At 37.9% G+C, this 26,239-nt stretch overlaps 1 protein-coding gene across 1 annotated transcript in view; it reads right to left on the bottom strand.

Annotated features, from left to right (window-relative positions):
- UNC5D (unc-5 netrin receptor D) overlaps positions 1-26,239 on the bottom strand; it is a 318,482-nt gene that overhangs the window by 58,405 nt on the left and 233,838 nt on the right. Inside the window, exons 5-7 of the mRNA XM_063311165.1 lie at positions 22,764-22,944; positions 20,678-20,845; positions 15,607-15,771 (exon numbers count right to left, since the gene is read on the bottom strand). Of these exons, the coding sequence (XP_063167235.1) occupies positions 15,607-15,771; positions 20,678-20,845; positions 22,764-22,944 (514 nt within the window). The remainder of the gene's footprint in view (positions 1-15,606; positions 15,772-20,677; positions 20,846-22,763; positions 22,945-26,239) is intronic.

The following is a 26,239-nucleotide window of genomic DNA, read 5'->3' as shown; positions in this document are numbered from 1 at the left end:
CTTAACGAAACCTATTTTAGGCAGTGTGTCAGCTACCACTAATGGAAAAACAAGTGGTTTGCTGAAAAATGGGAAGTATTGGGAATTACCAGTCTTGAAAATAATTGCATGGCTGGCTTCTATTGCAGCTAAAAAAAAATGTTGAACCACTAGATCTGGAATATGGGACTGAGTTGCAGTTTTCAGGTAAAGAAACTGCTGTATCCAGCAACCATATGCCTACAGATACTGCATAATCATGGTTTCCATCCATTTGCTCAGTCCTGTATAATCAGACACATTACATAGGAGAATGTATGTATGTATGTATAGAGTAGTGGTGCTGATGGTCAGGGACAGAGCAATGCATTGAGACAGAAGACCTTTTGAAGGCACAGCTTCAGTTTGAACTCTTCAGCACTCACTCAATCCCCCATTCCTTCAGGAACTAGCTAGCCAGAGAACCTTCCAGACTCAGCATGGTTAGAAAAACAACAACAACAACCTTTATTGAAAACTTAAAGTCATATCTATGCAGATTTCCACTTCCATTCCCTAATCCTATTAAGACAGAAATCTAACCAAATCTGTGTGTGAGAGAGAGAAAGAGTCCCCAGAATTTAACTTTTAGGTCTCTTTCTCCCATCCTTTTCTGGTAATGAACTCTGGGCTATTCTCTTGCCACACTGGAAGGAAAAAAGCACCTGCCAGGTTTACATGAGAACATTGTCTAGTCGGAGACTGTTTGCTCCCCACCTGGCCAGCCTCAGCTCTCACAGTGCTATAATCAAGTAAATGAGTGCTGTTTCCTCATCTGGAACCCTTCCCTGGTCTACACAAATGCTTCTCTGTCACTCAGTAATTGCTGCTCAAACCTGTAAACTAGTCCAAGGAATCATACATAATGCATGGCAGGTAATTAGCTGGCAGACTCTTGAGGGCAGAGCTACATATTACAAGCAAACCTTGATAAACATTTTCTTCTAGAGAAATGTAGATTCAGGGGATGCTTCATCAGCAAAGCTGGGAGCGGGTGTCTGGGGTTTTTTATTTATTTATTTATTTAAAAAAATCCTTTTTCTGTTAATTTATTTGAAATGAGCATCTAAATATAAATACAGGCTATTCATATATCTTTTTAGCAAAGTGCATTGCCACAAATTTTAAAAACTAAACTACAGCAAACCATTTAAATCACCGTGGCAAGTTAAATAGATGAGCCGATGCTTTGCTAAATATATAATTGCTATAAATATGTAAGAAAAAGCACTCCAATTATGGACAAATTATTCAGATAGTTATGTTCTTCCTTCCACCCTTAGCTATTCATGAGTTCTACTGTTGATTCTGAAATAGGTGGAACCAACAATATCCAATATGTTGTGCAATGAATTAATACAGTCACATTTGCTTCTCGTTTTGCCATTCAGTTTTGTCTTTCTCCTACCTCTCTTGTTGACATTGTCTTGTTTGTTTGTTTGTTTGTTTAAGTGTAAACCCCTTGCAGGCTGGAACCTAGTAAACTTCTGTAGAGCAATATGTGCATAGATGGCACTTAACTAAAAGTGATTGCAATCATGCAGGAAACCAACTTCTGATAGCTTTAGACAATGTCCCAAGTATTTGACAGTGATTAAAAGGCATCCTTAAATAATGTCAAATAAAGTTTAAAAAGTGAGTCCAGTGACAATTACACAGCCCAATGCTTAAAAAAGTATTTTTAAAATCTCTATTTAATTCAATGAAATTTGTTTCTGAATAAAGGGATTGTGGTTATGATGTTTTGTGTAATGAAGCTCTCCTTTCAGTCAGGCTCCTGATGATTTCATGGACGTATCCATGCAGTTACCTTGATAATAGTAAGATATATTTTTTATTCCCCTTTTCCATATTTTTTCTTATTTCCCAAGCTAGTTCTATAGCTCTATTATTTCTTGATAGTCTCTGATCCAAGCATTAAACCTGCACATTCTTATGGAAATGTGAACTTTCATATCCTCAGTATATACCCTGATTTGTAAATATTCAGACCAAGACAGTGAGGCATTTTCCATGAAACAGAAGAAAACAGTGTAAATTATTATTGTTTTGTTATGGAGATGTACATTGTAAACTATTTTCAGTAATTTGAACCTACTTTAATCCTTTTGGAGATCAACGTAACATACTATAACATAAATACATTATTAATCTTTTGACCATGTCATCAAACAATAAAATACCAACAAAGAAAGGAAAGACAATTAAAACTGTAATCAGTATCCACAAAGGTCAAATAATTTCATCGTCCTTTCAGTCAACTCCAATCTGTTCTAGGTGATCTTTACATTTCTGCATTATTTTATACAGAGAAAAGGCAGCCCTTCTAAAGACCACAAGCTGGTTTCCTGCAGTAAGTGATACAATTTAACCCTGATCTCCCAAATGTTCTTAAATTTTATGTGGGATTCTAATTGATCAGCCCCTTCTAGAGCATATAAATATATTAGCAATAACTTCAAGGCATGTGCACTACATGTGTACAATCTTTTCTGATAAGTAACTCTGTAAAAGTATAAGTAACTCTGTAAAACCTCCCAAGCGTAACCAGAGATTTGAGTTGTTCAAATCATGCTCTGGTAAAAGCTTGTCTATGGTGTTGGGACATACAAATTGTTAAATATTTCTCAATATAACATAAAAAAAAATGTGTCTAGCCAGCCACAGCCACAGCCAGATTTAGCACATTTAAGGAATGTAATATTCTCTTGGGCAGCAGCATCATAAATCCTTTGCTTGACAATTTTCTTAGCATTTGGGCCTACTTGTACTAGGAATCGCATTGCAAATCCAAATTGTAAGGTGGTTTGGGTGATTTGGGAAGCTCAAGTACATTCAAGCATGTGACTGGACTGTTCTTCCAAGCACAGTTTAGGGACTCAGGTTTTTTCTATTGAATGGATCTTCAACCAATAGCTACACACTTAAATTACAAGATGGTTTTGTATGGAAAATATTCTCAGCTTGGACCTAGCCACAGAGGACAACATGGATTTATTCACACCCAGGATACATTTCAGAAATGCAGATTGAATTTCTACCAATATAGAAATATTCATAAAACCCCAGAATTCTGCTCCACATTAAAATCAGAACTGTTTTTGCACTATAGACTTTAAGAATGGCTTAAAGTTCCCAGATAGTTATGCCTGATAAGGCGTATTAGAGAATTAGAGCTAGCTATGGTTTTTAATGAGCTCCACTTAAAATGTGGAATCCAGGAACCTGATTCTGAAAAGACCTTAGTGCAAGTGTAATTTAATCTCATCTATGGGTTCTTCATTCAATCTCCATTTATACCTAACTTGTCTCTTCTTAGAGACAACCACCTTAGATCTTAGTTCATATTAATATTCAGGGATTAAGTTCCCAATAAGAACTAAATTGGTGCAGCAAGGGATCAACGTTAGCCCTTACAAATTCAGAAGTAGGCTTGATATAAACAGGGCAGGAGGAGCAACTTCAGAGCGTTAGGCTGAATAAGCCTGCCTATGAATGTACTTGAATGTGAGGAAAACTCTACAGATGTTTTAATGAACATATGAAAATAAAGCCACAGCTTATTACAGTCATACTTTAATCAAAACTGGGAAAATAATTCAAAGGCTTCATAATGCTTTCTCATTCTTTGAAGGAAACACTATGAGTTTCCTAAGGTCAGATCTAAGATCAAACTACATGAATATCACCAACATTACTTTCTAGGATGCACCTAGAAGGACTCCACAAAGAAACAAAAGGCATTTTTCAAAAAGTAGGAACATCCCAGGATTCATAGAAGTTTGTCTTTTAACAATTCAGAAAAAAAATGAAGCCACAATTTTAGGACCTAGAAAAAAACAGAGCAATAAAGAATAAGATAACATATTGCCACATGACAACTGGAACAGAAAAATGATTCATGGTGGGATGTGATGGAAAGTATCCTACAGTGGCAGTTTCCTTAGCCTTCCTTTACAACATATGGATACCTATGCAGGAACACAATTCTGCTCTTATTTGTATTCATTTATTACTTACTGCAAACTTACTAGGTATGAAAATACTTTCATGAATAGGCTTTCAATTTCTAGTGTCCCATAACATGGAAAAATCTGCATATTACATAGACACTAAAAATGAAGCTAGCAGCGCTGCATATCCTAAATGAAGGCCATAAGCACAGACCCCATGATAAAGTTATTTTTGGAGGCAAAGTCACCTTAAATCACATTGTTCTCTATTAATTAAAGTGTTGTCCATAGGTATCAGAGCATATATGAAACCCAAATTTTGTTATAAGATCTCATGCAAGAATACCCAAAACCTATGCAAAAATGCTGATCTTATGGGATTTTAATAGTTTTTAAAACTGTGTGGGTGTGCCATGTGGGTTTACTGTAGAGCAGTGTTTCTCAACCTTGGCAGCTTTAAGTTTTGTGGACTTCAGCCCCCAGAATTTCCCAGCCAGCATGCTGGTTGGCTGGGGAATTCTGGGAGTTGATGCCCACACAGCTTAAAGTTGCCAAGGTTGAGAAACACTGCTATAGAGAATGTTGAAAAGCTTGGATAAAATCCTTGAAACTTCAATAAGTTTGGCAGGAAAGTTGGGGAAAAACCAACACTTGTAAACAACACAACAGGTCTGTATCTATTTTGGTCAACAATGACCGCAAACTGCCTGTAAAACAAAGTCTTTAACAAAGCATTGCCCTGTGCTTCCTTCACAATTCCCAGTGGAGAGAAACATGAAAGCTAGAAAGGTGAATATTAGAACAGGAAGAAGCCAAGAAACAGATAGGTAAGGTGGGGTGGGGTGGGGTGGGGTGGGGTGGGGTGGGGAGTGGAGGGCAGGGCAGGGCAGGGCAGGAGAAGAGAAGAGGAAGCCCAGTGGGTAATTACATCTATTCTCCCTAGCCAAAAAAAGCAAAAATAAGGAAGCCCTGGAATATTTTGGAATAAATATATAGTGTGAACCATACTCCTCCTCCTCCTCCTCCTCCTCATCAATATAAAGACCTGCAAATAGAAGTAGAACGATTGTGGCAACAGAAGACAAAGGTAATATCAATAGTAATAGGCACTTGGATGCAATTCCAAAACATCTGGAGCACCAGTTGAACACCATTGGCATTGACAAAATCACGATCAGTCAATTGCAAAAGGCAGCTTTACTTGGAACAGCTTACATCCTGTGGCAATACGTTTAATATTATTAAACGACAACATCTGCCTATCCCAGGTTATAGGGAAGGACTCGACAGGTAGATAAAAATGCCAAGTCCAGTTTAAACATCTGGCTGACTATGCAAACAATAGATTTTAAACTCCAAAATATTAATAGGGTTAAGGTGAAAAATATATACTTAATATTTCAGTCTGATTAAAGGGGTCTGCGTGTTCTGAAAACAGAAGCATCCTCCCTCCCATTCATCAGAACCAGGAAAGTAACTTAGGAAAGGAAGTTAAGAAAACAGTTGATCCTCAGTCACAAACATCTTTGTTGGATAAACTGGCAGGAATTTCCTTCTTCCACAGATGATGGGAAGCTCTGCAGCTGGATGTTCATGTCTGTCTGAATTGAGTTGCTGATACAATGGCAAAGTGATCACAGGTTGCACTCACTTGTTGAGACTGCATTAGATATGGTTCCAGAGTAGAAGAATGACAATTCAGTGACAACCACACTAGGTCTTAATGGTCATAAGTTCCTTGACCATTTCATATTACACTCATGTTGCAAGATGCTAACAGAAAAAGGGAAAGAAAAAAAGAAAAACAGTGATGTGTGTGTACGGGATGTGGTTGATTGGGGCCAAATGGCTCCAACAAATGAGTGGGAACCAGCTGGCCCCTACTATGCTACTGCATGCTCCTCACAGCTCCCTGGATGAGCTGACTTGGTAATGCTGAAATCAGCTACTTTAATTCAGAGAAATGCCTCTCTGTCCTGGTTTACACATGAAGATGCAAGTGATAATCCCTTCTTTCAACAGCTTGACCCAATAGGAATATGTGTGTAAGGCTGACTTTCTGCAAAATGTATGTCACTGGTTCATTAAGAATTCAAAACTTAATGATGTATTGCAGAATCAAAAAAATGGAGGGGAAGTTGAAAGGAACAAAAGGAGAAAGGGTAAAAAAAGGAGATGAAATTAACATTTTTTTCTGAAGAGGTTATTTCAATCAGCTGCTCTCTCTGCTCAGAATCTCTAGAAAAAACACACAAAACACAAAATCACACAATCCATAAAAGCACAAATTCTGTACTGCCTCTAGCTTTCACCAGGACCCTAGCTTGTTGTATAAAATTCCATGATCTCTAACTTGGATTTCTAAAGATTGGGACTTTCTCTCACACCTGGTATCTATAACCAGCCCTGGAGATAGGCTCCAATGGGGGAGGTAAAAAAAAGGCAAAGTAGAGACAGCACCCTCCTCTTTTAAAAGCCCACCTGGGAGAGGAAACTTCCTGCTCCTGACTGGTTCCTCAGATTTCAATTTTCACAAGTTTTGGGTGTCACTGCCCAATTACCTGGACTGATAGGTCAAGCCACTTGAAATGGAATTTCTCTTCTTTATCATTCTGAATGCAGGACATAGAATGCTAATTTTGAATTACAGGAAGGGAGATTCTTAGAAAAAAAATCCTAAGGGTAGAAGCCATTCAACAGTGGGACCAATTACCAAAGGAGAATGTGAGCTTAATTTTACTGAAAGTATCCAAGGAAAAGTTGTCCATCCATAAAGGAAGCTTTAAGTAGATTCCCACACTGAACAAGAGGTTGGACTTACTAGTCTACACAGCTTCTTCTGATTCTATCACTGGCAACAGCTCTGCAGCATTTGAGGCAGAAGACTGACAGTCCTAGTGGGTACATTTATTCTGGTAAACAGGAGCCAGTTTGGTGCAGCGGTTAAGGCACTGGGCTAGAGACCTGGAGACCGTGAGTTCTAGTCCCACTTTAGGCACAAAGCCAGCTAGGTGACCTTGGGCCAATCACTCTCTCTCAGCCCTAGGAAGCAGGCAATGGCAAACCACTTCCAAAAAACCTTGCCAAGAAGACTGCAGGGACTTGTCCAGCAGTCTCCGAGAATCAGACATGATTGAATGGATTAAAAAAAATCAGGTAAGTAGGGATTCTCCCTTTTACTATACTGTTTAATTTTAAGAATGCTTGAAGAATTTATTTGTTGCATATGGAGAAGCAAGCTGGCCTGATTCTCTTCTTCCAAACACATGGACACATCAGAATTTACTTATTCTTCTGGCTCCTTCCCCAAATGTTGGTTTATACTGTTTGGTCCTTTGATTGAAATGCATGTAAAAAACATATGCTTTGTGAGTTAATGTTTATCCCAATGTATATTTTATAATAAAACAAATATACAAATGCCTAGCCTATGATCAAATGCCTATAAAATACTTGTGCATTTCCATATCTTAATTTATACACATATGAAAAGACTTCCAAATTAATATATTCAAATCTGACATAGACTGGGAATTGTTTGGTCCATCCATGCTTAATCAGGTCATCTAAACCAATGTCTGCTAAGTGTTACTTAGATAAAATAAGATAAAATGTTTCTACAGCTGGGAAAATTGAATCCCATGGGCCATTCATAGCTACTCATCTTTCAGAACGTCCTCTCCAGATGATGGTACAAAAAATGGAGGCAGAGTGTGAATTTCAAACATGGAACTGTTAGTAGATCTTCACATTAGCTGCCTGTGCAAAATCCGCTCTCTGGAGATGCAAGAAACACATGTTGCAACCTCCAGGATTTTCTATCGATCAGTTATTTCACCATTAAATTTAATAAGCGGGAAAAGCTCAAGAGGGCATAAAACTGGTTGGATGGCAACATTCTCCTATGTGCTCTCTCTCTCTCTTATCTCTTTGAAATATATATATTTTTTCCCTGCAGATATTGACAGGATGGCAAACTAGCAACAGGATCTCAAAAGCCCTAGGTTGTTACAACCTTTTTTGTTTTGTGGCAGTTTATCTTTAGCTGGCATAAAGATGGCCCTAATCCTTGTAGAAGAAAAGCTTGTATCTAAGCAGCACCAACTAGACAAAAGTCAAGCTTTGCTTCCCATGAGCTTAAGTAAAAGACAGCATTTGAATCTGCCCATGTTTCAAGCTACTTTGCTCTATCTGATAGGATTTAACCACAAGCTTTTTGCTAAGTCTATTGGATTTATCAGTAGAAGCTGTCTGAACCCAAGGAAAATGAAGGTCACCCTGTACAATGCAACTTCGGTCAGGAAAAGAACAAAATTAAGTTCACTGCAAAAAGGTGTTATGTCAACGGAATAGTTCCAAGAGCCAATGGAAATATTGCATACTGTTGTGTCAGACACTCTTGGTTGGGATGCCCTCTTCTGAGATACACACAAGAGGCATAATCAGACAATACTTTCTCACTTCTGGGAGACTATAGACCAAAATATGGTCGAGGTCCAACCCAGGTTTCCAGACAATGGTCTCAGCATCTTTAAGCAATGTTCAGAGGATAATGTAGCAAGTATTGTCAAGTTTTATCACAAGTCAAATTCTCTGGATAGTCACAGGTAGACTGACAAAGTAGTCTAGATCAGGCTGTATTTCAATATTTGAATGAGAACAAAATAAGCCTTTGGTCCCAGAAGGACCTGGTTTCCACCTAAGCACATCTATAGACATTCAGGTTGGACTGGGTTGCTGACCTGTTGGAGAACTACAGCCTACTCAGGAGCTCATCCTGTCCAAGACACTCTTTTTAAGGTGTGTGGTTTTTTTTTTTTGGACAGGGGTTGTTTTTAGTAATTGAATACAAAAAATGAAACAGATAAACAAGACACTAAGTTTAAAAGAAAGAAAAATAAAACCAAAGAAAACAAAAAAAGGACATCCAGGGTATACAGTATATACATAAATACATGTACATATCTAAAAAGTTCTACTAATACGTTTCAATTAATGATACCCATGTTCCATTACAATCAACCATAGCTCTTTTATTTTGATAAGCAATTTGTTCATAAATTGCTTAGAACATCCACTTTGTAGATCACTGAGTAGCTAGGAACATATATTTATATTTCCAAAGCTGAAGAAGAATAAGTCTTTTAGCTATAAGTAAGGCCCAGAGAATTCATGGTCTTTTTGTCAATGCCAGTTTCTATGGAATAGAAATATAGTTCAAAAGAATATAATGTCTGAAAATATTAAATATGTGTAATAACTTATTATTCCCAAAATACAGTAGAAGAGTTGTGCAACACTTCACAAACATATGTTTAAATGAAACAACAACATGATTTATTCAAGGCTTTTCTTTACAAGAAAAGTCTATTAAGTCCAAAATATTTTTTAATCAAATCTGATATAATCTTTTGAAGCTTTTAGTATTAATGTTACCACCTCTTCCCATTCTCCAGACAAAATAGGAATCACCAATTCTTTATTCCATTCAGCCATTAAAGTTTGCATATCAAGTGGATTTATCAAACACCAAATGTCATAAAGAGAAATTATATGAAGTTTGTGTGTCCCTCTCTGTGTAACAGGATTTAATAGCAGCAGCAGCAGATTAGTTGTTTCTAAGGCTGAATTTTTATTTTTATTATTTATTTATTTATTTATTTATTTTTGGGATTTCATCACTGCCCATTTCACTCAAAATGCCACAGGTAAAAACTGAGGTGCCAATATATGTTTAATTATAAATACTGCTACTGAGCTGTACTTAGTAAATAATATTTGTGGTTTGAAAATTATAGAAAATCATCATTTTCATCTACTAAGAGATCCAACGAATTAACTCCAGCGTTTATCTACATTTTCAATATAATAGTTTTGTTTTAATTAATTCTGAGATCTGGATTACCCCCAATATCAATTTAGCATGAGAAAAAGGTTTAAAATGCCATATCCTAGAATTTTGCATTAGTTGAAATCTAGTATACTTTGAACCCAATGCTAAGGGATCTAAGTAAAGTTACGGTATATGAATATATATACAGTATATGAATATATATGCAGTATATGAATATTCTTGAGGGGCTCAAGAAGGAGAATTTTCACTAAGGAGAGTCATCCAAAATTTGGTATTACCCAATAGATATGCAACATTATATAGTTCAAGACTGGGAAAACTATTTTTTAAAATATATCTTCAGAGTTGAAGATCCCCACAAAAGAAAAAAAAAAGGCGGGGGAACTGTATTTCCTTTTTGGAAATATAATAGAAATTTCATTCTGTGTGTCTTTGTGTGTATAGGCAATAAATTCATTTTAAAGTATTAAACTTGCCCCTGAGAGTAAAGTTTAAAACTGCCATAATTTAAGATCTAAAGAGATCCCTTTATATTATTTATTTATATTTAAAATCATTATATGTGAACCTCAAGATTCACATAGGCTAAGAAACACAATATAATTAATATATTATTAAAAAACTAATAATTGGTTAATGAATTAATACAGGGATTTTTACCCATTGCAATCGGTTTTGAATTGGACCTGTTAATTGAATATCCTGCTATTTTCCCAAATACATTTATCGAAAGTATCAAAGTTAGAATCATCATATGAAAGATAGATATAAATAATAAAATATCACAAGCATACTATATAATACTAATGTATAGTCTCAAGAATTTTGCTATAAATCACAAAAGTTAGGATCTTATCCCATGGCACAAATTGGGGATTCTCAAAGCAGAAAATGAGCATCTTTGCACAGTATCTTTATAAAGCAGAACAGTGCATGAAAAAATACCATTAACTTTTACTTTCACGTTCACTTTCACAATATAGCAATTGTGTCTCTGTGCTCTAGGGGTCAACTGGGAAGTTGTGAAGCTTTCATAATCTCATAGCAATATAACATGCAAAAAAGGCAGACAACCCAGTTAACAACCTGGATCAGTAGATTTGGGAAGGGAAGGTTGTAATGAGAAATTGTATTCAATTATCCACTAAAAAGCTGAAATTAGTGCCATGAAATCTGCACATAGCATGAATAACTACTGACCAATAGACACTAGAGTGCAAATTCTTATATGATAGAAAAATCACTAAAAAAATTTTTTTTAGTAAATACACAAAGGCAGGAAGGCACCGAAGATGCTTCCTACCCATGGTCCATTTTAATTTAAGACTGTGGAATAGTAAAGGAATTATGAAGGACAAGTGCTTAATATGTATCCACAATGTAAGAGACATATTTGCTTGAAAACAGCTGCTCTGGCTTTCGGTAAGCTTGAACGTGGTAAATGCTTAGCATTGCAAGGAATGTTGACAGTAAATGAGTTACTTCTTGCCAGTTGAAATGGATTTGCCAAGAGTAAATGCCTAAAATGAGAGCAACCCAACAGCAGATGCGGATTTCACTTGTTCATGTGTTGGGAGATCTTTCAAGAAAGAATGAATGAATGAATGAATGAATGAATGAATGAACGAAGGCTGTCAAAGAAAGTCTGCAGTCACACTTTCTTCCTCTCCACTGCAAATATTTGCTGCCAGAAGTTGACATGTGTTATATAAAGGAGAGTTCTCAAATATGACAATGAAGGGGGAGAAGCTAAACATGTAAAATGCTTGTACTTGTATCCCTTGTTTTACATTCCAGTTACAGTGACAGTTTATAAATCAGCACTTTAGATTCAGGCTTATATACTAATGCAGCTGGTACAGTATAGTTGGTCCAAACCACCCCAAAATTTTACTTTTCTTACATGGGGAGATTATCTTTCTCCCTAGTGACAGTCTAAGAATTAATGTTGCAATTACAGGCTAAGTAGTATAAGAAACATGCTTCCTTCTACCACCCATAAGCTTGACATAAACAAGAAGCATTTCTGTGCTCATAATAATGTAATTATGTAGAGCTTCTCCATACAACCTGAGGAAGGGTTTAGCACATATCCCAAGGGAGAATATTGGAAAAAGCCTCATTCTTACTTAGACTAGAAATGCAGATAATGGGACTGGTGGCAACTGGGCACCCTAGCAAATCTAATTTAATAGATTCTGTACTCTTTCACCCTTATGCACTTGAACACATACACAAATCACTGAATTTCCTTAATCTTTTAAGTATTTCAAGGCTTATCAATGGTAGGGCTGAAACAGACTTATTGATCCAGGCCAACAAGGAAAGCCAAGATAGTATTGTACTAATCTGAAATTTGGGTCATTCCTATTTCCACATTACTCTTAGAATTGTGTGATCGGGTACATATAAAAGCTACATGTATGTCAGTGTACAATTCCTCTGATATTTTAAAATTTCTACACAATTTTGTTGAATGTGTACTACAGGGGAAAAATTCCCCATGACCCAGTTTACAAGTGGAGACCACACTATCTGCTTGAGCCAAGTTTATTTGAACAGCACTGGAGACAGGCCACAAGGTTCTGCCCACTGAGGGAGGGTACAAACAACCTTTACATGGTCATATAATAAATGCTGACCCATAATGATGTCAAATGTCAATCATAACATGGGTTAGAGTTTCTGTTTATAGTGAGTTAAGCTGAATACAGTAATAAAGTGGAGGTCACACCAGTCAGTTTTTGTGGTTAGTTACTTCTTAGTTTCCATCTAAAAATACAAGTGCTAATTTAAGTTAACGTGTGAGCCAATGTCTGCAATACCTAAGCAAGCTATTAAGGAGGCTTACTTGAGTTCAGGAGCCTTGGTAGTTTGGAGGTCTTGGGTCAAGTACCTGTTTCACTCCTTCAGTACATGTTCTAAAAGTACTTTTCCCACATAAGTTATTGTCACATTTCCTAGATACCCTTCTTCTTTTCCTTTTCCTTTTTGAGAACCACACTGTAAAGTTTCAAAAGATGGCTTAATGTCAATGGGCACGTTTGTTTGAAAATACAGATCAGGTAAGTTTCTCTGTATCACTTCATACAATGATAGGAATAGGAACGACAACAATCTGTACCAAGGCTCAGTACAGTTCAAAGCAAAACACAAACATCCATCCAATACAATTAGTTCACAACTTAAAACCAGCCGGTGATTCCAGAATTTAGAACCAAAACAAATCAAACACAGCAACCATATATCTTTCAAGGAATGCTCTAGTATGCTGCAGAGTTCACATACATCCATAATTAATATAAAGAATGCAGCTGGAAAATTACCAAACTTAATAAGAGAAGGGTAAAATAACCAGGCCCCACACTAACCCAGTAGTCCAATAAAAAGCCCTTTTAGCAGCTATCAAACTTTCATGGGGAAAAGGGAAGGAGGCAAGTCCATGCAAAACCCAGAGCCCCCAACCCTGGAACAGGGAACAGAAGGATTCTACCCCAAGGAATGCAAGAAAAACAGTAGGGAGAAATAGAGGCTGACACACAACTGAGGGTGGGGTGGGACAGGGATATACTGTAAGCATCAGTAGCTCAAACTAAGTTTTGGTCTGAATAAGGGAGCCAGTGCAATGACACAAAGGGGATTTTGATTAATCAGGGGGAAGAATTTCCTCTTCCTCCTTGTATTAAAAATAAGATTTTTAGGAAGAAATTCCTGGCTGTAGGAGCTGGCCAATCCAGAAAAGTTCACAACAGTGGGAATCTTAAAAGATGCTGGAAACCTTAAGGAGAGGTTTTTAAGCAGAAGATACCTTGGATGGTCCATCAGTGAAGTCTCTCTCATTGGCAAGGATGCAAACTCAGTGGCCTTTGAGGTCTATTCTAATACTCTGCTCCTGGTGTACATACTAGCTAATGTGCAAAGTACAGATAGTGACACAGAAATGCAAAGGATTACTGAAGACAGCCTACGGTGAAGAGTTCATTTCATGCCCAGCAGGACAGTTAAATAGAAACAGCATGACGGATTCACAGCCACATTCCTCAGTAAGTGTACATATTGCTTTATATATTGAAATATGTGTAAAGAAACTGTCCTTCTCATACCAAGGGAGCAAACATCATGCTTATTTGTAAGTGTTTTAAAATAATTAATCTCTCCCGTCCACTCGATCAAGGGATTTTCAAACAGCGAATAATACTGTATTGAGTGTGGTTACTGGATCCCTGAGCAAATAATCTGATTTTGCTTCTGATTAGGGGGAAATTCAGACACAATAAATCAGCATTCACTTAAATGCTAATTCTGAGAGTGCATTTCTTTAGAAACGTGCACTGGGAAATAGAGATAACAGCACATTTCTAACCATGTCTATTCATAAGCAAGTCTTGCTGAGTACAGTAAGGATGGATGGATGGATGGATGGATGGATGGATGGATGGATGGATGGATGGATAGATGGATAGATAGATAATAGATAGGCTAGTTGTCCCCAACGTGGAACCATCGAGATTACTGAACTACAACACTCATAACTCCCAGCTAATATGGCCAACATTTAAGACTAATCCTTTCCATCCTGGTGTTCTTCAGGTCTGAAGTATCACAACTTCTACCATCCCATGCTAATTTGGGATAATATGAGCTGGAATGCAATCATCCAGTCTTCATTTTCACCCCACCAAAAGCAGAGGTGGATATGTAATTTATCTCCCTCTCCCTCTCCCTCTCTCCCCAGTCGAGGACCTTGCTCCTTCAGGAGGAACATACTGGGGGCTGCTGATAGTGATGGAGCTGATGGTGGATGAAGCCAAAGAAAGAAGAGTTATATCTAGATCTAAACATAGGTGGGGGCATTATATTTCTCAATCTTTCTGGCAATACTCTTTAACTCACTTTCTGAGTCTCTCTTTCTTCTCTCTCACTTTTTTCACACAACAGGCTGATGGGGAGTGAACAAACTGAGTGAGGACTGATGAAATTAGGCCAAAAGGCTGCATGAAGTTATAAGGCAATAGGATGCCAACAGTAATCAAAAAGAATAAGGCCTATATCCAGAGGAAGGGATAGGGGAACTTTGATACATGGGCATACAGAAATACAATTTATTTTCAATCATTCCTATTCCCACGTTAGAGAAGGGTGCACAGCTTAATGTTCATCCAGTTGTGAACACAGACCAGAAGGAGTATGTGATCTTCCTTTGACATAATCTGTTTTGTAGCAATGAGTCATATTGGACTAGCCCAGTTAATACCAGATAAATTATTCAGCCTTGGAGGAATACAGAATTTCCCTTCTAGCCAATGTAACTCTTCCTAGGAACTTCAAAGCATTTGAGCTCCAAGGAAAAGCTAGCAGGAAATGAAATAAATCAAAGCTGCAAATACTTGCAATTCATCAGCTCCTTGTGGAAAAAGTGAACTTCACACAATTATCATCAGTCTCTAATGTTAGTTATACACTAGATATATGTGGCTATGAATCTTTTTTAAGGGTGGGAGAGGGTAAGAGAGGGAGGGAGATAGGTTTGGATGATTTGAGATGGAAGTAATTGGGTAGCCAAGGGAGGCAATTAAACTGGGGGTACAATTAGCAGGCAATTGAAAAGGGCTATTTTAAGGGTTTTTATGAGTTTTCTGCCTCCAAATAACAGAAATGTACTGCCAAATTTTGGTAATTGTGCTTAGGATAGAGGTTTGCAAAAAGGAATCAAAGATCATACATGGCCCGAGATTGTTCAGCCCTGATTTAATAGAAGGATTTTCCAGATACATGAGTTACCTTGTATACAAAGACCTTCAGTGCAGTTCTCTGATTCTTGGCTTGGGCCTTCACAGAATTTCCCACCATTCCGTGGAGGTGGAGAAGTGCATTCACGGATCCTCAAGTGCTCACACTCAGGGCTGCAGACTGACCATTCACTCCACACCTCCCAGGCGCCATCCGCTAATTAGAAGAAAATGAATAAATTGATAGCTTTCAGTACAAGACATTGATCAAGAGATAGTTTGAATCATTTGGGGAAAATAGGTAAAACAGTGACATTGTTTATCCCCCCCACCCTTCTTAAACTGATCCAAGTGTCTTTTTATGTAGCTGTGTTTCCTTTGCTGTTCCTCCTAATCTGTGACATCCATACCTCTGCCCTTCAGCTTCTAACTGTTCAAATGACTATATTCCCACGTTCCTCTCAGCCTTAAAACAGATATTTATACCCAGCATTGCACTATAACTAAAACTAAATATCTGCAGTTGAATGGGACACTTCATTATTTCCCCATTAACTCTCACTTCCTCCTACTGATCTTTCCCTTGTCTGTTATGTGCAGCATTTTATAGAGTATAAGCTCCATGAAGCAGGAAACCACACTTTTAGTAGTGTGCAAAGAATGCATAGGCATCAGACTTCATAAAATGGTATTGGGCACAGGAAAACTGGGAACCATTTGAGTTTGATGATGGTGATGGTGGGGACTTTGAAAACAGTCCAAGATAATCATGATTACAACATCAAACCTCCCTTCCCTTCCCTTCCCTTCCCTTTCCTTTTAGAATAAGTACCAGTGAAGGTACTCTCACTTGGTAGCTTTTTTCCCACAAATGCTCCTGGCATAGCTTCATTTTGGAGTATCCTGCAAGGAAAACATGGCAGCCCCCATTGGCAGTTTTGGCTTCACCTTGGAGGACCTAACAAGTGTTGTTAAAAACCAAATTCATATAGAACAGAAACAGTGGTTTAGTAAAAAAGGGAAGGGGGGGGGCATTCATTCTTTCTGTCACACTTGAGAAGAAAGATGAGGGAAGGGGAGATGTTAAACCCTAAAGGTTGTTGCTACTTATCCATGTCCACTTTTGGGGTAGACCATTTTTTTATAGTCCAATGCTGAATCAGTGATACAATGGCATGACTTGAGGAGGTGGGGCAGCTAGCCAGCTCTTCTTACTTTGTGGAGTTGGAAGAGAATTACAGCTTCATACCTGAAGCTTAACATAACAGTTTTCTGTGCCCTCCAAAAATCAAGGCTTCAACAAGTAGGTTCAGTGCCCACATGTGGCCTGAAGTCTGTTCACTTCTAATTTAAATAACTATTGGGCTGCCCAAGAGACAAGAATGAGCATCGCTAGAAACTACATCTTGATTTTATTCCAGGATAGCTCTAAAAGATAATCAACAGTTATTGACTGGGTGCAAGTGGTAATTCAGGATTTTTACCCAGTCTGACCTCAAATTCTTCATGTTCTCTTGCAGTGATGCTCTCTTAGAACAGGAGACTTGGATTTCTGCTTATCTCTAGCTCTCACAGTGCCCATTTTTTAATGGGTACTTGTTTTCATTTTCTGCATTCCTGCTCTCCCATTCAGATAAGTCCTCCATGTCAGATTGGAATCTTCTAGACACCAACTGAGCCCTGACAATTACATGATAATTTGAACTAAGCTGTAGTTTCACACCACTATGTCTGATATGAACTCTCCAAAATTACCGGACTGTGATTCCTTTCAGCTCTAGCTTTCCGAACATGAACAGAAGTGTAGTCTAAAATACCAAGAGTGCATCAGGTTGTTCTAAACAGATATTGGGGATCTGGAAACTGAAATGTTGGAATCTATTCGTAGTTTACAGAAGAAAAGCATACAAATAAACTGTTCCTGGCTCACATGAACCAAAGTTATATTTAAAGTTTTATCTTGAAATAAATCTCCCCCCCCTTTTTTTTTTTAACTTGTCAGAGACTAGTCAAAGCTAGAAGTTTTTCCCTTGACATGATGTAGTTTTGTATGTGCAGGGTGGATTACATCTCCTCTATCTGTCCAACTATAGTTTCACTGAAAGCTAGATCTGCCAAACAGGGTGAATCCAATCTTTCTTGAAATAAATAACTAGAAATGAAAATGTCTGAATGTGAATCTAAAACTCAAAATTGCCCTAGAAGATTACAAGTGCCAAATTTTTATCGTTTTACCAAAGAGAAGATGAAATAGCTTCTCTTCGGTTGTCATTCTTCCTGTTATTTCTGACTTTCTCAGATTCATTTGGGTTGCTTCATTTTGGTAAAAGAGAGAGAGAGAAAGATTGCCTGAAGCAAAATGAAAATAAAAAAAATGATCTCAGAAAGAAAAAAATGCTGATTCATTTACAGCCTCAGCTGGAACTTTGCAAAAGCTTGCCTCAACATTCTGCAACTTTTACATACTTCCACATTTATGAGACACAGGCAGAGTAGCCATTTTGAATGAAAAGTACAGCCAGTACTAATGTGGCTATTTCAACTCAGTGGTCATCCTGAAAAAAATCATTTTATGCCAGTCTTAACTAGCTAAATTGCTATCCTTGCATTTGATACAGTTTTTATGGGGTGAATAGTAATAATACCGGGTGCCATTCCAAAAAACCTTGGACGGCACTTAGAAAATCTGTGTGTTGACAAAATTTCCATCTGTCAATTACAAAAGACCACACTGCTGGGATCCACACATATACTATGCTGATACATTATGACATCCTAGGTTCTTGGGAAGAACTTGATATGAATGAAGGCCAACGCCAGCTAAAAAACTGGCAGTTGTGATTTCAGGTTGTTGTATATAATACTACAACAACAATAATGATAATAATAATAATACAGCAGCCAATGTCACCTTTGTAATGAAAAGGATAAAACAATTGACCATTTGATCAGTGGCTGCAGCAAAATTTCACAAAACTGACTACAAGCAGTGTCATGACTGAGTTCCCAAAATTATTCATGTGAAACTTTGCCAGAAGTTTGGATTTGAAAGTAGTAAAAACCACTGGGGCCATCAAGTTGAGAAAGTTCTGGAAAATGAGTGGGTTAAGATGTTATGGGACTTTAAGATCCAAACAGGCAGGCATCTTGGTCATAACCAGCTTGATGTAACAGTCATTGAAAAGAAGACAGTCTGGTTCATTGATGTTGCTATACCGGTTGATGCTGGGATTGAGGAAAAGCAATTGGAAAAAATTACAAAATGCCGAGACTTGCAGATTGAAGTTGAATACTTATGGAAAAAGAAATCCATTGTTATACTAATCATGTTCAGAGCCCTTGGAGCAAAACCTAAAGGACTCCCTCAATATTTGGAAATATTGAATTTATCGGAGCTGAACACCCTAATTTTACAAAAAACTACTCTGCTTGGTACTGCCTATATTCTTAGACACTACCTTAATAATTCTTAAATCCTTGGTTAGGACTTGAATTATTAAGTTTCCACCAGTCTTAGACTGCCAGTCTAATTGTAGTTTACGAATAATAATAATATTATCCAATTTATTTTTTTCCTGTTGGACAGAAAATATAGTATAGAAAGGAAGAAAGTCTGTGCTTGCACGCTTTCTCCTTTTCATTTTCATAGGGATATATTCTGTATACAACAAGAACACAGCTTTATTTCCTATTACATAATTTTCTATAACCCCTCAGAATTGCACAAATGCATTGGGTTTTGGATGGAGGAGTTAGCAATATCTCCCTCAACTGAGAGTTGAACATTTGGAAGAAATGGCATGACATATTTATCCTTCTTCCTCATTTTAATAGGACATAAACTTCTTTCAATTTCTGCTTTTCAAGCAGAAGGAAGATTTAGGGGAAATTCTCATAACTGGATTGTAGGATTTTAACACTAGCCTTAATTATGAGATGGACATGAGAAGTATCTTGTCTTTTAATCATTTCTCCAGAGGTCTACTCCAGAGGTATGCATCTACCCTAGATTCTGAGAAGGGTTAGGGCTGAAATTACTGTTCTTTCCAACAGGTTTGAGTTCTTTCCTTATTGAGGACAATTATAAAACAGTATGGTCCAGGACCATTTCACAAAAACTGAGAAGGTGAGAAATATTAGCCTTTCAATTAAATCCCAAGGAAGACATCATTATGGGAATTCCTGACACAAGGTTATTGCTAATCTGGAATTATGGGTACCTAGGTTTAGCATGGAGAGGGAGACAAGTATATCGGCTGAAATGTTTGCCATTTTGACACATTCAAGTAAACATGAAAACATCTAAAGAGATTATAAAACATGAGAACAAGGTAGGAATCTAGAAGCCTCTTTGCCAAGGAATGACAGCCTCAGGAGGCTGGAAGACAGATTGTAGCACCACCTCCTTTGGTGGCAAAGGATGAAGTGGAAAGAAAATCCAGAGGCTGGTGGTTATGAATGTTAATGAGATCCAACAATGGTTTGAGGCTTTTTGCCTGAACAGCTGCTTGAAATGAAAGTAACATTGCTATGGAAATTCAAATCCCAACAAAATCTGGAGTTTGAGATAATCTTGACATGTGCCAGAAGTATCAGAGCTAACCTTGCAGGACTCTTGTTTACGTCTAAGAGAAATTCGGGATCAATACATTTGTTAGCTGCCTTACAAACAGCACATTTTCCACCTTACAGCCTGTGCAAGCCTTGTCCAGGTCTGTTTGAAGTACCTGTGTTCAAATCATGCATAGTAAGAGAGGCAGTTCAGAATAGAGAAGGAAGTAATGCTTGTAATAGAAAGTACAGCTCCAGTAAATTCCAATTTAGACCTGTAGATTTGAAGCACCCATGGTGTTCAATCAATGGTGTTCAAAGAGCTTTAGATAATAAAACCTATGGGGAATATGCAGAAGAGAAAGGGGAAAACACACACACACACAAACACAAATACTCAGTGTATATAAGACATAAATCAGTGGTGGAGAAAAATGTTAATCACCATTTGGCCCTCAAATTCTGTGATTCTGGAGAAACTGAGATGTTGGAAGAAAAAAAAAAAGCTGGAGCATGTGTCCAGGTGGCCCACAGTCCACCCCACCCTGCAACAAAGATAATGTCTTGCTCACTGGGACACAATGATGTGCAGGTAATTTTCTGTACAGACATTCCTTCGCAGAAAGCACCACCATTGAGGGGAGCAGGGTTGGTACAGGTCCGGGATCTCTTTTGCCATCCTCTGCCACACTGGGCATTGCAGTTCGACCAAGCTGTCCAAGAAGACCAGCCTCCATTCACTATTCAAGCACAAATATAGGGGTTGGGGGAGCCAAAAAGACGGATAGTAGATTAGCATTTTTAAAGAGCAAATCTTTGTTATACAAATTTCTATTTTCAGTATTTTCTCTTTAAAAACAAGCAAACATTGATGAGATAGTTATCTCAATTTCCATTTTACATGTTGGTGTGCAATACTGAGATGCAATTACATAAAGGACACAGTGTCAATAAATGGATGTGTTTGTGTAAGGAACTAAGTATGGGCTTCTACCACTTTAATTCTCTCCAAACACATTTCATGTTAGGGATAAACCAATGGGATGGGAGGGAAGGGAAGGGAAGGGAGCTGTCAAGACATCCTTCTGTCTTAATCAATGAAATGTCATTTGGTACTTTAATAAGAAGAAAAGATGAAGCAGAGAAAGAAAGAAGTAGGAAACTTCCCTGCTGCATTTCAGGCCCAGCTTCTTGAAAAAGCTATGTAAGGTCATCTGTTACTCTGTGTCTTAAGTTTGATTAACAGGTTCTACTGTTGTACAGACAGGTATCATTAGTATACATTAGACTCTGGATCTTAACATATTGCTGAACTGCAACACCCAGTATCATTTACCTTGGCTTCATCTGGTGGGAGTTGAGGTTCAGCAAGTTATAGACAGCTATAGGCTCTTCCCTCTGCAATATAACTGATTCTTGAGTTTACTATCTAAGAAAAAGGTGGGGAACTTATAGTCTTCTAAATATGGTTGAATTCCAACTTGCGTTAACCTCTGCCATCATAGAATGGAAGGGTTGGAAGAGACTTTGGATATCACTTAGTTGAACTGCCTACTCAGTGTTGGAATCCTCTAGCTCAGAATCCTTCATAGATGGCTATCCAGCCTGTTTAAACACCTTGAATGAAGTTAACCACCTCCCTAGGAAGTCTTTCCATTGTTGAACATGCAACATGGGATTTTTTTTTTCCTGAAATCTACTTTCCTGTAATATAAATCCACTGTTCCTTCTCCTATCTTCTGGAACAATTCTGAACAATTCTTGTTTTACATGATAGCCCTTTGGATATTTGAAGTTTATTCCACACATTGCTCAATCTGTTTAAATAGAGCATTCTTTTCATTTCATAATGGATGTAGAGAAAATGGCAATGGGCAAATGACTCCAGAAAGGACATCCATGAATTTGTGTCCATTATGAAATTCTAACAAATAGATAATAACATGAAGAAAAGAGGAAGAAATGAAAAAAGGAAGAAACGGTGGCTTCCAATACAGCAAGGGAGAGAAGATCATTTATAAAATATATTAATTTCCCTGTGAAAATCTGGTCAGAGGAGGACAATGTTTGGTACTCCAGATGCTGTGGAACCTCAGTTTCAACAGCCCTAGAAATCAGATAATTGGTGAGGTTGCTATGCACTGTAGTCAGCAACATCTGAAGCACCACATCTCTCCCAACCCTGGTCTAGATTAATGTAATCCCCCCAACACACACACACACACAAACACACACACTTCTATTCACTAATGAGCAATTGCTGATGCCTTTGTACCTCTGATACCCACTCATTCTCAGCAAAGTATATGTAGAATTTATATAGTCACAACTTTTATGCTCTCAACCCTCTTTTGAAATCAAGGATCGTAATCTCTGACTGAACAGAGAACTGTTAATAAGTTATTGATTAAAAACAGTAATAAAATTATACTTTGTAAGCTTTGATGCACACATGGTTGATAAACAGAAGTCAGGAAAGGGAACAACGGCATGATCTGCCTCCGTGTCACTGTTAGGAGACCAGAAGGAGGGCCACATTTGTTTCAGTGCTCTATTAAACTTACTGATGCTTAAAAGAAATGGATGAATGAATTCATTAACCATATTGATCAAACAAGGGAGATACCCAAGAAGTTACAGCATGTCACACCTACTGACCATACACCACAACTGTGGCTGAGAGGCTTCTTCTTTTGGCAACAATGTTGGCTGCCATGCAGGTGTAGTTCCCTGAATCAGACAGGCGGGCTTGACGGATAATTAGGTTATGATCTGCTCGGGTATCAATATTTTCATCCTGTTCAGCATTGACTGGTTCCTCATTCTTAAGCCATTCCACCTTAAGAGAAAGCAAGTGGAGAAAAACAATTCATGAACTATTAATATTTTTATCCCAACCTGGTCACTATTTGAAATGAATTACATCAAAATAAATGACAAAATGCAATCCCTTGACACTGCCCATGTTGACTGAGCATGATGGGAATAAAAAAGACTTGGATGGCATCAGATGGCATCCCCCAGTTATTAGCTGTTTGATAAAGTAAGGTGACAGTAAATTCAGGTGAGGAAAAGGAAGGAAATGTTTATAATATGAACTAAATACTCATTTAGTTCATTCAGAGAGGGTTAGATTGGGCACAGGAACAGTGAAGAAAGCTTAAGGGGAAATTGCTGTGCATTTCCTTGAACATCCATATAGCAGTATATATAAACACAGACACTAATAAAACAGGGTGTTGGAAAAAGGAACGGGGAGGACAGAGTTGGTAAAGAAAGAATGAGAGCTTTTCTGCTCTGAATCTTCACATTAGGAGAAAAATAGTAAGTAAGCAGGAAGAGAAGAGGAACAAAACCTGGAGGGCTAATGGAAAAAAGGAAGGAATAGGACAGAGGGGGTAGATCCCAATAGAAGAGAATATATATAGCTCAGGGTTGAACTGTGAAGTCCATGGTGCTCTCTGAGCTTGGTTGTTGGCTTGGATGTTTCATTACCCAACTAGATAACACCATCAGTGCAAGTGAGTGTGGGGTGTGCTCCCTGTTTATATACAGTAGCTTGCCCTGCCCATGTTGGTGTTTTCTCCTTGGTAGTTCTTTGATTGGGGTATTGTTTTCTGCTTGTTTGTTTGGTGTTAATCCCTGCTTATTTGGCTGTTGGCTGCTGGAGAGGATGTGGGGGTAGAGTTGCAATACAGAACCCCATTCTCCTCCCCAGATGAGTCATCACACCAAGACTCTTTAGAAATAGGAGAAATACAGTTATAAAGTGAAATATCTCCAAAGATAAAGCTAAAAGCAACCACATTGCTGAGGGAAATGGCTGAAAAATATCATAAGGAAGCTTTTGATGGAACAAAACCAAAGCACAGAACCTTAGGAATTGGGAAGAGTGATTCCTAAGATTTTTTTTTTAGGAGTCACAAGCTTTGAATCTTAAAGATACCTGACTCCCCAGCAAACTGTGAGCAAAAGATTGTTCCATTCTGGAGAGCTGATACAAATCTGCTTAAGCTTAACCACACCAAAGTAATTGGTACAGCAGAGCAGGTAAATTAATTGCAGAAACTATACCCTCCATCAAAACATTTTTTTAAAAAGTGTACCATCTACACTTTTGTGACAGGTATTTCAGATGTATGGGAATTAACCAGTGACAGTTAAGTCACAATTTATTTCCAGGTCTCAAGCTCAGGCAGATAACCTCAGGTGATTGCCCAGAGACATACAGGCAATCAGTGTATGGATCTGCAGGCTACAGGCATTCATTAGCAGACCGTTCTGGGCAGATGGCTGGCAATTTGTAGATTTTCTAGTTTATAAACAAATCTGCAGCCGACCACTATCACAGCCAATTAGAATCCATGCCAGGCAGCAGACTCTTATTTTTTTCAGCCTTGTTCATCATGTTGGTTAGCTAGGGACAGAAAAAGCAAAATCAGGCTTCTGCTGAACATATGACAGAAAGATGAGACCAGTGAGACGAAGTGGAAAAGAAACCCAGAAACATGGGATTTGCGACAATGAGACTGTTTTACATTATAGTTGAGTATGCATGCATACAGACTAATAGGTTATCTTGGCATGTCATAGTTAAAAAAAAATAAGTTCCTTAATTTTAGCTTAAAACAGAGGTAGGGGACCTGTGACCCATAATCTGAGTGGCCCCTGAAATCTCTAAAGATCGCTCCACCAATGTTTCATGGCAAAGCAATGATTTCATGAACTATAAAGCTTTTGAATAAAGATGATTTAATCTACAATAGGCTGAACACACCCTTAACATTTAATAACCCCGAATCCTAAATAAGGGAAGATTGTCCACTTGTTCCAGTGTCATCATTTTCTTTATTGTTCTGTCCTCTGAAGCATTAGGCTGCTTGGAAAAATGGAGTGGGGGGCAGCTTTTGGCTGCAAAAATATTGCTGGTTGCAGTTATCATGCAAGCAATATTTTATTTTCCCACTTCCTGTATACATTGTCTTTTCTATTCTTTCAACTTCTTCCTTCTTTTTATTTTCACTGTCTCTGGAAGGAATCTAAGGGTAGTTTAAGATAGGCAAACACTGTGCCTTCCTTTACTGACAGCAAAAGAGCTATGAGATCTTTCCATTTTACCTGCACAGGATCTAGAGTGTAAGTTAAGAACTACTGAGCATAGAAGGATAAGTCTCACATACAATAAATGGGGAAACGGCTCCTGGATATTTTGGAGGCTTTTCAGACAGACCTGTGTCTGGGATGCAAGACCTCAGTTTGGAGGTGACAAGGAAGCCACAAGTTGGAATATTCCTCCAGGAAAAATCTCCTGTCCCTAACAGTCTTGTACATCAAGGAGATATGTGTATTGCTAATATATGGAGGGGTGTTTGTGTGTGTGTGAGAGAGGATGAGGGAGAGATTGGCAGTCTTGCTAAATATAATAATGGCTGCCTTTTTTTTATGACAACATACTACTTTCAGCTTGGATCTAAAATCTAATATAAAGACCTGTAAGCTTGACCATTCTTATTTACAGCTTTCAAATTCCCTAGGGTGCCTTTCAGCAAATTTGCAAAGCAGTTGTCTCCATGTTAAGTTTATAATTCATAAGAACTGCCAAACTATGGGGTCTCCAGGGTCATGCATGCACACTTTCTGAAAAGCAAAGCAAAAATAAGAGTCCAGTATTTTTCTAAAAGATAATGGTTTGGCAGAGCCAACAGCTCTTCACCTGAACCTAGAAGGATATATAGGGATGGTGTTCCTGTAAGGAATGGTCATTTTCTATGAATCGAATTCAAGGGACATTCTGAGATGCTCATATGTTCACCCGCTGAAATCCATGGGTCACTGTACAAAGCCTCTAAAATTATGCTCATTTATCTTCATAATAATCTGGATAATAAAGATTATGATGAAAAATGAGCAACATGCTCAAGGTCACCCAATGATTTCACAAAGCTCATCAATCAAGGTTTCTGGGTCTGGTTCTTCTGGTAGAAATATCAATGGCATGCCTGTCTAACCTTATGACTGCCATGTCTTTCTCAGCAGATCTGAAATACTTTGATGGGTCATGTTGGTGCTTCAAAATCTGATCCTGTAAATCCCTTCCCATCCCAGAACTTGAGATTTGGGGGCAGTTAGAAAAG

Source organism: Candoia aspera, chromosome 9, assembly GCF_035149785.1.
Source record: "Candoia aspera isolate rCanAsp1 chromosome 9, rCanAsp1.hap2, whole genome shotgun sequence".
NCBI lineage: Eukaryota > Metazoa > Chordata > Lepidosauria > Squamata > Boidae > Candoia > Candoia aspera.
The sequence above is the reverse complement of the archived record's forward strand: the minus strand, read 5'-3'. Positions and strand labels throughout refer to the sequence as shown.